At 53.8% G+C, this 15,555-nt stretch overlaps 1 protein-coding gene across 2 annotated transcripts in view; it reads left to right on the forward strand.

Annotated features, from left to right (window-relative positions):
• Positions 1–1,314: 1,314 nt before the first annotated feature.
• The window catches only part of APC2 (APC regulator of Wnt signaling pathway 2), a 46,951-nt gene continuing 32,710 nt past the window's right edge, over positions 1,315–15,555 (forward strand). Inside the window, exon 1 of one of the 2 annotated variants that reach the window (XM_048831371.2) lies at positions 1,315–1,470. In XM_048831371.2, the coding sequence (XP_048687328.2) occupies positions 1,417–1,470 (54 nt within the window). In that variant the 5' untranslated portion in view covers positions 1,315–1,416. Of the gene's footprint in view, positions 1,471–9,702; positions 9,842–15,555 lie in introns of those variants that run through there. The other variant, XM_048831372.2, reaches the window with a different exon arrangement.

The following is a 15,555-nucleotide window of genomic DNA, read 5'->3' on the forward strand; positions in this document are numbered from 1 at the left end:
GATGCCAGATAACTAAGGGCTGTTACTTGTCCTCAGTATGAGGGCCTGAGAACCAGGAAGTGAAACTGACTAGAAATAGACATAGAAAGCCCCCACTGACTTCAATGGGGCCAGGCTCTGCGCCCCCCTCCCCCCGCGGAGGGTGAAATTCAATAGTAAGAGCTTGATCCTGCAGATGCTGAAGGATTACAAGATCAGGGCCTAAAGGCAGGGTGACCATATTTCCCTCTGCTGAATACGGGACCCCCTGGTTAAATTACTCTTATTCGAGCAAGTTCAACAGCAATCAGTCAGAACTATACAGTACAAACGTTCAAATTAACATCAAGTGAACAGAGCCCCTGTTAAAAAGAAATGGGGGAGACAGAAAATATGGGACAATTTGCCCATTTTTAAGAAAAAGTTGGGACACCTGCAGGAGGGCTGAAAAACGGGACGTCTGGTCACCCTACCTAATGGAGAATCCGAGAAGACAAGTGTCTGATGGGGATGGGGTTTGGAAACGGTGGAGGGTTTGCTTCTCGGATAATAAGGGTCAGGAAGGAGTTTCTGCAAGTGGCCAGCTGAGCTCCCGTTGAAGCGATTGTAGTAATGCAGCTGAGACAGCACGGTGGCGTGAATGGTGTGTCACGGCACCTCCAGCCATGGCTCGGCAGCTTTTGAATTGTTACTTAAACTGAAATAAATAGTAAAGCAACAGATTTGATTGTTAAAGTTCTCTTGGTTCTAACAATCTCGGGGGGGTTCTGGAAACATTTTTTTGTCCGTTTATGGAATAGAATAATAGGAACATCGGGCTGGATGAGGCCTCAAGAGGTCCAAACCCCTGCGCTGAAGCGGTATGAAGTAAACCTAGACCGTCCCCGAGCAGTGGCTGTCCACTCCAGCGTGTTCTCAAAAACTCCCGTGGCAGCCTTTTCCGGAGTGTAACTAGCGTCATAGTCAGAAAGTTTTTCCTAATATCCAACCTAAATCTCCCTTGCCGCAAACTTAGCAGATTTCTTCTCGGCCTGCAGCCGGGGCCTGTGGAGAACAGTTGATCACTGGCCTCGCTTAGTATAAGAGGAGATTTGTGTATTTTCATCTGATGGTTTCAGATGCGACCTGCCGTCCCCCTGATGCTTCTGGCACTGTCGGCGTCTCCCTGGCTGTCTCTTCAGGTCTTGTGTATTCATCACCCTGCTCCTACCCCACCCCCATATTTTTCCAAGGCTCACGCTCCTTTGCAGCTTGCCTTGCACCCTTGAATTTTCCTCTTTCATTGCTGTTGCATTAGATCTAATAGCTGGAGCCAAATGGGATCTGCTGCCACCTAGGGCTGGGAGCCCCACACACTTGTAAAAAATTCCACGCCAAGGACCCAGCCCTTTAGGAGGAGACAGAGAGAGACAGATACAGCTGCAGGATGCGGGCTACATGGGACTGCTTTGGTTCCTGTCCTTTCTGCATTCGACCTTCTTTGGAGACGAGGTAAAGCAAAAGGCGATGGATATTTCAGGTGCAATCGACTGGCAAAGCCAGCTGACGAGGGTCGGGGGAGAAAAGGAATGATATTCCCCCTCTTCCCCCCTCCCCCCCCCCCGGTAGCTATATATTCCGGCTGCCATCCTGAGTTGCATATTAAGCAGGGTCAGCAGCAGCCTCCCTGAAGCTGCAGGGGATCTTGGGGGGGTTGGTGCAGGAGACATAGAGGGTGGGGGGCATGTTTGGGGACTGTGGTCTCCGCATGGAGCGATCGCGGTGGGGCTTTTGATCCACGCGCTGTTTTATTTGGAGGGAGATTGGGGCACGGTCGACATCATCATCTCCTCCATGTCTAGCCCCATGGTGCAGGGAGGTGCCTGGACTGGGGGGATGCAGAATGTGTGGCCGCAGAATGTGTGTCCTGGCTCGGGTTGAGTCCGATGTGGAGCTGTGATGACAAATCAGATCTAGCAGGTTCAGTGGGGAGCCCAGAATGGGGACCCTTTGAGTTGGAGAACGGAAACAAAGCTCCCTGCAGTGGGAGGCAGAGCCTTGGCCCTGCCTGGCTGCCGATGGCTTCGGCACAATGGCAAGGTGTGTGTGCATTTTCTAGAGGCATTAATTGCATAACAGACCGAGCAGGGCTAGCTGCGGGCCAAGCAGCCAGGGCTTTGCGCGTGCTGCTTGGTAGGGCAGGTTCTACCCGGAGAGAGACCGAGAGATCCACGACAGCGGCTCTGTTTGTCTTTTTTTGCCCACCTCTCCATGCCGCTGTGTCTATACGGTGATGCACTGGGCTGATTCTCCATCCCCATCTCTGCACGGAGGGCTCTGTACCTCGGATTCCTCTACGCAGCTATGGACTCTGGGTGGCTGGGCTTCCCACAAAGGGTTACAGTGCGGCTGGGAGCCAGTGGGCATGGCGGGCTGCTGCTGGGTTCCTGGCAGCTCGCCGATTCCATGGCAGGGGGATTGCAGGGATGTTGGGGAGGGGGGGGTGTCTGTTGCCCAGCCAGGCAGGGCCCTGGAACCTCTGTTGTGCTGGGGGACGGGGAGGTGACCCGGTGGTGGGTGCGGGGTGGAGCTGGATCGATGCAGGGTCTGTTGTTCTGGCTGATCATCCTCTTACCCTCACAGCCTAGCCATCAGTCACAATGATGGGCCAGCTCCATCCTGGGTGTAACTCCACCGACTCCAGTGGAGTTACACCAGGAAGGAATTTGGCCTGATATCATATTGCCTTTCATCCAGCAGCATCCCAGACCGCCCCTGCGCGCACTCCCTGAGCTGCAGCTGTCTCTGGGGTGGAGCTCAGCAGCTGTGCTGCACTAGACACATGGCCCAACACGTCTCTTCGATGCAGGGAATTTCAGGGAGCACATAACCCCCCCATCGCCCCATGCTGGCATCTAGTTAGGACGCTGGGGTTCCTGTCTCGTGGGGAAAATGCCAGGGGATATCTTAGTGACCGCGAGCAGTCTGGGCCTCCGTCTTTTGCGATGACACATCAAACAGCCCCCCTGGCCGTGCAGCGCCCCTAGAAGCCTGCTGGCAGCATTGCTTTGAAATTCGGAGGCCTGACGGTTGGGCCTTGTACGTCTCTCCTGGATCCGGAGGGTGTTTTCATAGGAGGGGGGCAGGGGCTGGCGTCTCGAATTGTACTGCTGAGTTCTGTACTCCTGGGGCATAATTGGGAGGGGCAGAACGTTAAACCGGGGCTTGGTGTCTGGCTTCGTTTGGGAATGCTGAGTGTCTGACAGCCCTGTAGAGACCGGCCTGAATTTCATTGCGAAATAGCTTTTCCAAGGCACTGATGTCTTGCTGCGGGGGGGACCCGGGGCTGGAGCTGCCGAGGGGAGTGCAGGGCAGGACTGAGGATCTTCAGCGGAGCTGGGTGTTGGGAATGGCAGGGGAGGCCCTGGGTTTGGAGTAGCAGGGGGGCTGTGAGTCAGGATTGAGGGGCACCAGAAGAGCTGGGGGTTGGGGGCTGGGGGGAACCCAGGACTGAGATAGCAGGGGGGGCTGCAGGTCAGGATTGAGGGACAGTGGCAGATGATTTTAAACAGCTTCTTGCATTGTATTCTTGTGGCCGGCTCTCTCCGCAGTGACCTGACCAGACAGCAAGTGTGAAAAATTGGGACAGAGAGTGGGGGGTGTTAGGAGCCTATATAAGAAAAATCCCAAATATTGGGACTGTCCCTGTAAAATCAGGTCACCTGACCGTAGCGTGGCCATGCAGGCGGAGGGCTCTGCCTCCCTTTTCAGGGTGAATTGATGCTCCTGTGCTAATGGACCCTCTAATTCTGGGTGACACTTACTGGGGCTGGGGCAGGTGTGGTTAGGAGGTGGGATCCCAGGGCATAGGAGACAGCCAGTCCTCTTCCCCCCCGTTATTTTCCCCTCTGCTGCCTGGCCACTGTTGTCTCTTGCCCCTCTCCGCTCTGGGGTTGTACCCACTCCACATCTCCGCTGTTCTTCAGTTCACAGCCTGTCCCCACCCCGTGTTTGCTGCGAGGAGCTCCACCCGAAGCCAGGGGCCTGGAGACCTTAGTCAGGGGAGGCTTGAAAACAGGCAGAAACGCAATAGCCTGGCCGGGGTCGTCCCAGCGCCCTAATCAAAGGCCAGCCCTGCTGTTGTGTCTGCAGGTGGTATGTTGCTCTGCCCTGAAATGGTCTGGGACCCGTCCTAGTTCCCTGGGAATCGAGCTTTGCTGCCTCCCAGGTGCCCACCGCATCCCATCGCTGCGCCTGCAGGTGCTGGCAGGAGGGAGGGGCAGGGACGGCGAAGGGGAGATCTGACAGAACTCGGGCAGCATGGGAGTGTCGACAGGGGGGCTTGGACTCTTATCCTGGCAGTGAGATCTTGGAGACAGTGGAAGAGTCTCCCCTGGGTGGCCATTAAATCCAGGCTGGACGGGGCGCTGTGAAACATGCTGTATTATTGCTTAGAGGCTCCACTGTGCCGGGCCCTGCATGGCCCCAGTGGGAGACAGTCCCTGTCACAGGGAGTTTGCAATTAAGAGACCAGATAGATAAAGGCTGGGAGGGGAAACTGAGGCAGTGAGAGGGGAGGCCTCCAATGGAGATCCTAAATCACCTAGGTCTTTCCATTTCTAGCACCTCTGCTCTCTTGTGCATACAACCCATACTGGGGCCAGTTCTGCCTTCCATTCCTGTGGACTTCTGGGGGATTGTGTGGGGGTAACAGAAAGCAGAATTTGAATCTCCTCTTGGGGGCTGGATCCTGATCTCGGGGATGCCAGTGCAAATCTGGAGTAGCTTCATCAGAGTTGTCAGGGGACTGGCTCTGAATTTGCACCAGCCTCACTGGGCATGAGGGCCACATCCTGAAGTCAGGGGAGTGACTCTGGGTGCCACTGAGATCAGGATCTAGCCCTAAATCCATTGAGTTAAGTGGAGCGACTCCAGATTCACCCAAGTGTCCCTGAGATCAGGATCTGGCCTGCTGCCTCCCTTCACTTTCCTACTTCGTCTCCTATCTCTCCTCCCTTTAATCATTCCCACTAGGTCTCCCGGCCCCCAGAGCAGGGGCTGGCAGACGCAAATCTGCCCAGGGGTGTGTGCCAAGAGGAAGGATCTATCCTGGTTCCTGGTGATTTGTGGAAGTATAAAAATCCCAAGGCAGGTCCTGAGCCCGGGACACTTTGTTTATTTCAGAGCAAAAACAGATAAGAAATGAATACGGATCCCCGGGATCGTGGCGGGTTGTCGGGCCATGCCCAGGCGGGGAGGTGCTGCAGCCGGGCCATCTGTGCAGGATCTCGCTCTGTGAGATGTGGCCTCGTTATTTCATTCCGGCTTTCTCCATCTTTTCTTATGAGCCCATCAGTTGTGCCTTGGAGACTGGGCTGTGCACAGAGGCTGCTGGAGAGAACCCGGACCACCAGGCCTGGTTGGTGTGGGGTTCTCTGTTCCCCTCTGTGCCCACTTGACGCCCCCTTGCTTCCTGAGAGGCTTGCGTTGGCTTTATTGGTGTGGGGGAGTGGATGCATTGAGCTGCCTCCGGTTTGTAATCGTCCCTGCAGTACAGCCTGGGATATGTTCAGAGGCGGGTGGGGCTAGCTCTCTGGCAAACCCTCCCTTGGGGCTGTTTGTGCTGCTGGTTATTGGGTTTCTCCCCCCCGCCCTCGCTCCCCCAGCTGGGTCCCCCTTCGCCTGGAACCAGCCTTGACTCCGGTTTCAATTAGTGGAAGCTGGTAACAACATGGTGTTTGTTTAATGCCCCCTGGGACCTGCCGGGGAGGGGGCTGCCGTGCAGAGGAGGTGTCTGTTGTGATGGACGTGCTTGCTTTTCTTCCAGCGGGGCTGTCCTCTGCTCTCTGCAGTTGCTGCGTGTGACTGGCAGCCCCCGGCGCCTCTGTCCCCACCCACGCAGCCCCCCCTTGCTGGCCTTCCTGAGCTGGAGGGCGCCCCTGGGGGTGAGAGTGGGGTCTGAGTCTGAGTTTTGACCTGCACTAATTTGAAGCCAGGCAACAGCAGATGCAGCCCCCTCCCGCAACACCCCTTTGTAACCTCGCTGTGTGTTTCCCTCTCCCTTTCGTGCTCCCCCCACCCAGCTCTCTGCACCCCATTCCCAAAGGCATCTGTGTGACAGCAGCTGCTGGACGCGGAGTGGCCAAGCCACTGCCTTTCGCAGCCGGGGGGGGCGATAGCAGGCTGATTGCTCATTCATTATTCACCCTCTGTTCACTGTCACAAACTCCTCTTTCCACTGGCTTGGTCCCGATGGAGAATAAACCTCCCCTGGGAGCCCCCCTGTGGAGGGGGGGCGCCCGTCCCATTCTTGCACAGCTCCCCTCTGACCCCGTGCTCCTGGGGATCAAACGTCCCATAGCAGGGTGAACCCTGCAGGAACTGAACCAGCTCCCCTAGGGGTGGGGCGGCTGGGACACAAGGCCAGGAGTGTTAGGGAAGAAGCTCCTGTTATTGGCCAAGGTTGTAGCAACAGGAGATGGAGGCAGATGCTTTACACCCAGTCGCCTACTTCCCCCTTGCTGACCTATGCCCTAGAAGGAACAGGTGACAGCAGAAGCACCTCGCACCCCCCTACCCCCGCCCATGAATGCCCGGCTCTCTCCCACCTACCTCTAGCCCCCTCTGGGTACAAAGCCAGCTCCTGGCTAAGCAAGGGGAAGCTGGTTTGACTTTCCACCCTAGGAATCTCCCCGCAACATCTGGGCTGGTAGCGAAGACTCCTGAGCCTGGGGATGGTGCAGAATAGATCTAGTCCCTAGCAGTGATTTTAATTCTAGCACATGGAGGAGCCAATCAACACAATGCTATTGTTTTCCCCGTCTCCCCCGCGTCCCCTCCTTGCGCTGCATCGACTAAAATTGGCCGTTGCCTCATGAGAGCCGCAGGCCGAGGTGACGTGTTGTGTCCCCAACAGATCTCCACGGCGAAGAGGAAGGCTCCCGAATGTCAGGACCAGTAGATTTTCCCCCTCATCAGGAGTATCCATGGATACCGTCGCTTGGGTTCTTGCAGGGCTGCAGGGAATTAGACTTCCTGGAAATGAACACAGGAGCGTTTGCAGCGTTGGTCCCAGGCTGAAACAGAGACAAGGTTGGGGGGGGACCAGCTTCTGTTGCAGGAAGGGAGATGCTTTCGAGCTTCCCAGAGCTCTTCTCCAGGTCTGGGGAAGGGAACCAGAGTGTATGGGGAGCACTGATAGTCCCAGGGGGCAAAGGGCGAATGAAATTCCTCTTCGCCCGTGGAGATGCCACATGGGTCTCTGCCATCTTGGCAGGTCCAGATGGCCTAGCTCCACCGGTCACTGTCGAGAGGGCTGTCACGAGAGGGGGTGCCCTCGGCTAGACCTTGCTGTGCAGCGGGCTAAAGCTCCATCCCTTTCTGTGTTGCTGGGTGCAATGAGACACTTCAGAGGGGCAGGTTTGTGCCAGACTTAGAACAGGGGCCAGGTCCTCAGCGTGTGTAAATCGTCACCTTTAATGAGTTCAGTGGAGTTACGGTGCTGCACCAGATGGGGATCTGGCCCTGGAAATCAAAGGCTTTTTTTGTGTGCATTGATCAGCCGTAAGGCTGGGGGAGAGTGGAGTTTCTTCCCCCTGCTGGCAAAGTCTTGGGGTTCTGCTGGGACAGAGGCCAGCAGCTGATGCCTGATGAGGGCTAGTGACTGGGATAGTGGCTTAGATTGGCAGTGAGAGCCGGGAGCCGCATTGGGAGCTTGCCGCCAAGTTACATAAGGGCTTTGCAGGGGGCAGGAGCCGTGCCTCTTAATTGATTTCCTGGCTGATATTTTCCCAAAACTATCAAAACACTCTGGAGTGTATAATGGTACTGAGCCAGATCCTCGGGGGGTGATCTGCGCCGCCGGGTGCCTGGCTCATGACCTCTACGTCAAAGGCTTGGCCAATGTCAGATAATGAAGCACCGTCGCTTCCCTGAGAACCTGTACAGATCAGTACAGAGATACCGTCAGAGAACCTCAGATCAGTAAACTGAGGCCTGGAGCAGGGAAAAGACATTGCTCATAGCCACACAGTGAGTCAATGGCAGAGCTGGGACCAGAACCCAGATGTCCTGAATATTACACCACCCTCCCCTTCCCAGAGCTGGGAATAGAACCCAGGAGTCCTGATTCCCAGTCTTCTGCTCTGGTCGCTAGATTCCACTGGCCTTGCCACAGGCCCTTGACTATTAGCAACTTGGGCCAGGTGCACATCAGTCCTCTACACAAAGTGCCACCCGCCTTATAGTGAAATAATGAGCCCCACATTGCTCCCTGTTGCATGTTCTCAATCTTGCTTGGTCAGTCTGCATGTGCTAATTATCTACTAATTGTGTGTGCGTGTCCACAGGGCCACTCTCTACCTCCAGCTATGTCACTTTAATGTCAGCCACTGGCCTCTTCCAGAGATGTGGCTAGGCCAGAAGAGACCCTAAGTTCTGTCCATGGTGCTGAACCCTACATGGGGGCTGGGCACAAGGAGTTACTATGGGCATCTGAATCTGAGTGTCCCAAGTGAGATCAGGACTCTATTGTGCAAGGTGCTGCACATACACACAGTGAGAGAGACCCTGCCCCAAAGAGCTTCCAATCTAAATAGGAAAGAGTGGGGTGGGTGGGAGAAACTGAGGTACACACGGGGGAACAACTTTTCCAAAGTCCCACAGCAGGTCAGTGGCAGAGTTGGGACTAGAACCCAGGTCTCCTGAGTCCCAGCCAAGTGCTGCTGCTATCTATTGGCCTGTGCTACTGTCTAATGGGAGTCTCCATACGGCAGCATAAACCCCGCAGTTACCCCTGTGCATGGGGTTGGGTGGGGGGGGGGTTAGACTTCTACTGCTTCTACTATCCAGTATTTTTTATTATAGCTTGAATGACTCACCCCAAGGCCTTTCTCCCGCCCTTGGCTTCCAGCCTGTAGTCAGAAAGATGGTGGCTGCCCATGGGGAGGGATCCAAAAAGGTGGGGGGAACATTCAGAGCAGCTGGTGCTGTGAGCACAGGAGCTCTGAGTTCTAATCCTGGCTCTTCCACTGACTCTGAGTGGCCTTGAGCAAGTCCAGTACTACCTCAGTTTCCCCAAGCTATAAAATGGGGACAACAACTGGCGCCCAGATATGGCACCGGAGCAGAAAGACTCAGGTTGGGGCCGGGGATCTAATAACGAGCATAGGGTCACTCGTTCCTCTGGGTTTGTGCTGTGTTGATTTGCCTTTGGAAGGTGTGAAGAATTACCTAGCTGCTAAGAATTAAATCCCCCTCGTGGGAGAACATGACATTAATTTATAATGATGAGAACCTTAAAATAACACAGGCCTCAGATTGTTTGTCCCGCGGCTCAGCCTGTCACTGTGTGTGTCTGAGTGAGCGAGAGAGCGCGCACGTGCGTGCCGGCTGCATTGAGAAGAAGTGAGCTCCGACGCTCAGAACGCACTTTCCGGTCCAGAGAAGAGCCCTGCGTTGCTGAAGCGAATGTTAGAGCTTCTCTGGAAAGGTGCCTGTCTGGGACACCTGCTCTAGCCAGACATACGTTACTGGGCTCAATAAAGGGGTGACTGGTGCTCCAATGGTCTCTTCTGGCCATAAAAATCTATGACTCGCTCAGGTTCCCCCAGACCAAAACGCCCATTGCAGACGGGGAGACCTAAGAGGAGGCTGATGGGGCTGTTGGCTGTACATCAAGCACGTTATGCCTTTTCCGCCCCCAGTGGAGAGAACTTGTTCATGCCTCGGTTTTCCCCTCCGTAGAATGGGGATGTGACATTGACTTGCCTTTGTAAAGCGCTTGGAGATCTACGGCTGGGAAGCGCTACAGAGTCGCCAAGCGGTTACAGCACGGCGTGAATAACATGACACAGTGCTTGGACTCGGCCTGGAGCACAGCAAGGTAAAGTGGGGGTGTGCATGCCAGCAAACTGCAGATGATTGTTATCTGCATTGTAGCTCGGAGCTCCAGCTGCGGGGCTCGGTGCCACACCAGCACCCAGGGAGGGGCTGGGCCTGCCCCAAAGAGCCGATGAGCTCAATAGGTGTGACAGACAATGGGTAGGAAGAGAGACAGTGACCCAGGCAAAATGCCTCTTCCCGAGGTACAGTTCTTCTCTACCCTGCGAGGTCAGGAAGAAATATTACCCTTATTTTACTGATGGGGAAACTGAGGTGCAAGGCAGCTGTGATTTGCCCAAGGTAACAGGCAGGCCAAGGAATAGAACCTAGATCTTCTTAGTTACCCGTCCAGTATCCTACTCATTAGGCCAGCCTTCCTTTGGGAACAAGAGCCTTCAGAGAGGTGAATAACAAGGGGGCCAAAGATAATGACTCTTCAAATATTTAAAAGTAGGGGGGAAAAGTGAAATTTGTGGCACCAAATTGAATGTAATGGTTTAAGAAAACCGGACAGGTTTTCATTTTCCCTCTTTATCTTGCGGATATTTCATTATTCATCCCGGCCTCTGCTATGCAACAAGGTCAGATTAATACTTCCTTCTGGCCTTACAATCTGTGCGTGTCTAGTGAGAGGGTGGGGGAGTGAATACTTTGGATTGTTTTCATTAAAGAAACTGATGTTGCAAAATAAAGTGAATAAGATGTTCGGCTGTGACTGGAGGAGCCCTGCTTCTGCCATCGGTAGCATCTGAGGCCAAGGACAGAAAGATGCTAGGATGGGAATCGAAGCTAATTAAAAAGGAGTCAATATATTTCTTCCCTGACGTGGTTAGAATGCCTTGGCGTGAAAAACGCTTTCTATCTGCTTTATCCAAAGGAGCGTTACGACTGTGACCTACCTGATCATGGTTTACAAGTCCCTGCATGGTGAAGAGATTTCCCTAGTACCGGGCTCTTTATCTAGCAGGAACAAGCATCTAATGGTCAGAAGCAGAAGTTAGACAAGTTCAGATTAGGAATAAGGGACTCGTTTTTAACTCCGGTAACAACTGACCTAGTGGTCTTGTGGCGTCTCCATCACTTCAAGTCCTTCAATCGCAAGTGGACATCTTCCTAAAAGAGGTGCTGCAGATCCAACAGACGCTGTGGGGTCGACCCAGAAATTGGTGGGTGGGGTACTCTGGCCCATCTGGCGTCGGAGGTTGGACTAGATGGTCATGTCGGTCCCTACAAGTGTATGGCTCCACGAAGGGCCAGATGTTCAGAGAAGCCCAGGAAGTCCGAACACAGAACCCCAGCGGGGTGATGCCCGCTATGGAAAACCCAGCCCTCAGTCTGCATGGGCCTTAGGGAGTGCATTCTTCTGGGACTGCATTCATGCACAAAGGAAATGCTGAGTGCGGAACAGAAGCTCATCCATCTCACTTGATTTGAAGTGGGCAAATTTTGCCACGGAACAAAACGATTCATTCAAGTGATATTCATTTGTAACTCGGTCCCTCCGCTAGCCCCGATTTAAAACCAAGTTGCCTACGCCCCCGCAAAAGAAGAGTCAATCCCACTTCTATTGATGTCAACCGCAAGTTTCCACATTGACGTCAGCGTGCGCTGGGCCATCTCCCCGGCTGCGCGAAAGGCAAGCACAGCAAAGGAAAGATCGGAAAATGCCCTCAAAGCTTGGGAGGTCCTCAGGATCCCTGGTAAATATCTCAACACCCACCTCAGCCCCAGGAAACTCCAATGCAGCTCCTATTTCATTAGAACCTGAGCATGCCCCAGCTGGACTCTGACCCTGGCTTCTACCTTCTACCTCTGGGAATGGAGCATGTGCCCAGCAGCCAGGGTTAATTTGCATTCTCCATCTGTGTGAGCATTGCCCCTTTGCGGCTGGGCTGGGGTTGGTATGAAGGTTAATGAGGGAATGATTTTTAAAAGCATTCGGTTTAAGGGAAACAATCTACACCAACTCTAGAGTCGATGTTTCTCATTCTTTGAGCTGCTTCTCTCTCTGGGGCGTAGGCATCTGCCAGTTGAAGGAGTTGTGGGAGCAAGGAGCTGATAGGCACAGGTCTCCTTGTGTGCTCACGAGCACCAGTGCAGAATGGATGTAGGTCTGATCTGATTGTGTGTTATGCTCTTTTTGATTGGTGTAAATGGCTGGGCCAGGTTGGGGCTATGAGGAATTGGGCCCAAGAGGTCAGGTGGTCAGCAGGGGTAAATTGTCATGTCTGCATTGATTTCAGGGAAGCAATGACCATTCACGCCAGCAAGGGAGCTGGGCTTAGATGTTCGATGAACAATATGTGATCTGGAGATGAGAGCTGTTTAAACAGATGCCGGGGGGGGGGTCAACTCATTTGATCTGATGAAGGGCTGGATAATTGGAAACAGGAGTGAGGGCATGCAGAAAGTCAGGGGAACAAGGAGCAAGGAAGGGAATGAAAGGTGGAAGGAGAAAAAGACAGAGCACAAGAGGAAAAGTGGAGGAGGGGTGGGGAAGGAGATACCAGACTGTGGGAGAGAGTGGGGATTAGAGGGTGTCCTATAGGAATTCCTCCCCCAGGCATAGTAGCATTCCCAGGGATGGAGTTTGTGGGGGATGGAGGAGCCGAGGCTGGGGAAATACTGCCAGCAGCCACACCCCATTCCCCATCACAGCCGGGAACCTGGGGCACCTAAATAATTCATTTGCCCGCTGGAGCAGAAAGACAAATGCTGATTAAAGCAGCTGATGGAAAGGCTGGCTGGAGAGGGCTTTGTGTGCCATGGGCAAAGGGTGCGTGCAAGGTGTGGGTGGGGGCAGGGGGTGCTATTGCTTTCCTATTAAATCCTTCCTCGGAGGCAAACAAACCCATTGTGATGCTGTGATATTACAGAGGGCTGTCCCACGGGGATCCTCTGCCACTTGCCCGGGTGCAGTCAGAGACGGGGATTGGATTTACTCTGTGGTGGAAATTCCACTGCTTTCTATTATTTGTTGTTGGTTTCTAATGCCCACGGGTGCTCTGAGCACATCACTCAGACAAAGGGTCCCTGTGTCAAGGAGGGGAAATGTCCTCAACCTCCCCAATTTTCCTTTAATGTAAACGTCTTTATGATTTCCTGATTGGGTTTCTTAGCAACCCGCTTGCAGCCCTGTCTGCATCTGGCAATCAAACCCCATTAGCTGGAGGTCTAGAGGGTACAGCCTGACAGTCAGGAGACCTTAGTTTTAGTCTCAGTGTTGCCACTGGTGAATCACTTCCCCTCTCTGTGCCTCAGTTTCCCCATCTCTAAGGTGATGCTAATGATACCACCCTCCTTTGTAAGGTGCTGTGAGATCTAATGACTGAAAGCGCTATGTAATAGGCAGGTATTATAGGTGGAACTAGGAAATAGGCTGAAGTGGTTTTTACTCAGACCCATCTGCTTTATGTCAACCTGATGACCACTTGGCTAGATCCTGCTCTGAAGCTTGTGTGTGTAAAGTGAGGCATCAGCACGGGGCCTCTGCGCTTGGTCCTGTATAAATACAGAACAAAGACACAGTCTCTGCCCCAAAGAGTTAAACTGGGCTCTAGATCTACTAATAGCCCCATGCATCTAGTAGCTGGTGGAGTTTTATATGTTCACATCCTTCTATTATGTGCATTACGGATGCGCCCAGAGTCTGTCAGGCATCAGAAGGCCATTGTGCTGGGAGCTGTACGTATGCGCAGTGAGAGACACTGCCTTGAAGAGCTTGCAACCTGAGTAAAGACTTTGATAAAAACTGCCCCAGTCCCTGAAGGTTTTGGGGAGCTTGTCCCGTTGCAAGGGAAGACGCTGGCTGATCGGCACCAGCCTTCTGCTTTTCACAACGCCGACCCTCGCTTTTTATTTCACCACAGACTGTTGATGTCTTGAGCTGGGCCCAGAAACCCAGGATGGAGCTGGAATTAACAAGCACGCTTGCATCTATATTTGATGGCATGGTCGAGAGCCCAGGAAAAGAAATTGAAAGCCTCTTTGCCTTTATATTCCGGCTGCTGGGATGCTATTGGCTGTCACCGTAGCAACCAGAGAGCCTTGGCCCGGCTGAGATTGGCTGGCCCCGTTGGCAGCATCTCCTTGGCTTTTCCTGATTGCCATGATTTATTCAGCATCGCCTGGGAATCGCCCACGACGCAAGATTCATGAGGCTTCAAAGAGCCGCGGAGCCTTTTGTCTCCCATTGGGGCTTGTCTCTTCTTTATTTATTTAGTGGGAAATCGGCTTGGCTCTGGTTTAAAGGAACCCTTGGCCCATTATCTCTGCCGAGTGGGGCCTGCGCAGGGTCTTGGCAGAGCTGGTGGGGGGAGCTGGTTGGCTGGCTCGGGAAGGACATTGGGAAGAGGAAAAGGGAGGCCCAAAGTGCAATCAGACTGGGGAGGACCAGAAACTGTTGCCCTGCTGAGGGCAGTAGGGAAGGTGTTTAAGGCACAGGAGTCGAGGACAGGACATTGGGTGCTTTGGCCCAGCTCTGGGAGGTGGGGAGCGAAGGAGGGCTGGGAGTCAGGACTCCTTGGTTCTCTTCTGGCTTGGAGAGGGAGAAAAGTCTGGTGGTTAGTGCAAAGGAGTCTGGGAGCCAGGACCCCTGGGTTGTGGTGAGGAGAGAGTGGGGAAGTGATTGAAGCATAGGACTCCTGCCTCGGAGCCTGATCCATGCCTCGGTTTCCCCCTCTGTCACATGGGAATGATAACCTTTCCCCGCAGGACTGTTGTGAGGTTTAACTCATTGATGTCTGCAGAGCAGTTTGAAACCGTTGGGTCCTAAGTCAAGCAAGTTTGGGATTTTTCCACTGAAAGGGTTTTAAAACAGGAAAGGGTATTTTGACGGAGCAGAGATTTTGTGAAAAAAGCCTGTTTTCCTTGAATGTTTTTGGCCTTGAAACGTGGAGACAGACAGAAAAGAAACCAGGATATCTGAGTTTTGTGGAAGTATTTTTTTGCAGGGGAAAACCAGTGAATTTCCCCACCAGCTCTGGTCCTAAGGGTTAAATGACTGACCACCTGGGTGACTCCAGGTGGGACGGTCTTGCATCCACTAACTGGTGAGAAGAGGAAGCCCCCTGCTCAGACCCAGACTAGCCCCGTCCCTCCTGAAATCTCAGGTGGGTGAGACCTTGCGCAGTTTGCTGATGAGTAGGTGACAGTGTCCCATCCACAGAGTGCGTGAGTCTGTTACAGGCCCACCGAGGAGGGTTTGTTCTTGAGCTCAAGCTGAAGCTTGTGCTTTTAGGTCCCTGGATCAGCCCCCGGGGGGTCAGACACAAGGGCGTCCGTCGAGGTTGTACAGGCTGGAGGGAGGGGTACTTGGCTTCTGCCTTGGCCCCACTACCAGGGGGCTTTCTGCAGCTGCTGGTGTTACTGCCTGGCTCTCTCGAATACCCCTCTCTAGAGCTTATCTGGAGCTTCTCAGCAGCAGATCTCAAGGTGCTTTACAAAGGAGGGTGGTTGCGTTACCCCATTTCACTATGTACTGGTGCCACTCCGTGGGGGAGGGTGTTGCGAGCATGGCTGTTAATCCTGCTGTGGCAGATAACGAAACTTCCCCTCAATCTAGTTAAATCCTGGCCCCTTCCCGCTGCCCCAAGGCATAGGGCAGGGCTGGTTCCTCACGTCCTCAGAGTACCCTTGCTCAGTGAAGTGCCAGGAGCCTGGGGAGTGGCTGTTACCTCCTTGTCCCCGGGCACGCGCTCGCACTCCACAACGGCA

Source organism: Caretta caretta, chromosome 25 (genome assembly GCF_965140235.1).
Source record: "Caretta caretta isolate rCarCar2 chromosome 25, rCarCar1.hap1, whole genome shotgun sequence".
In the NCBI taxonomy this organism is placed as follows: Eukaryota; Metazoa; Chordata; order Testudines; family Cheloniidae; genus Caretta; species Caretta caretta.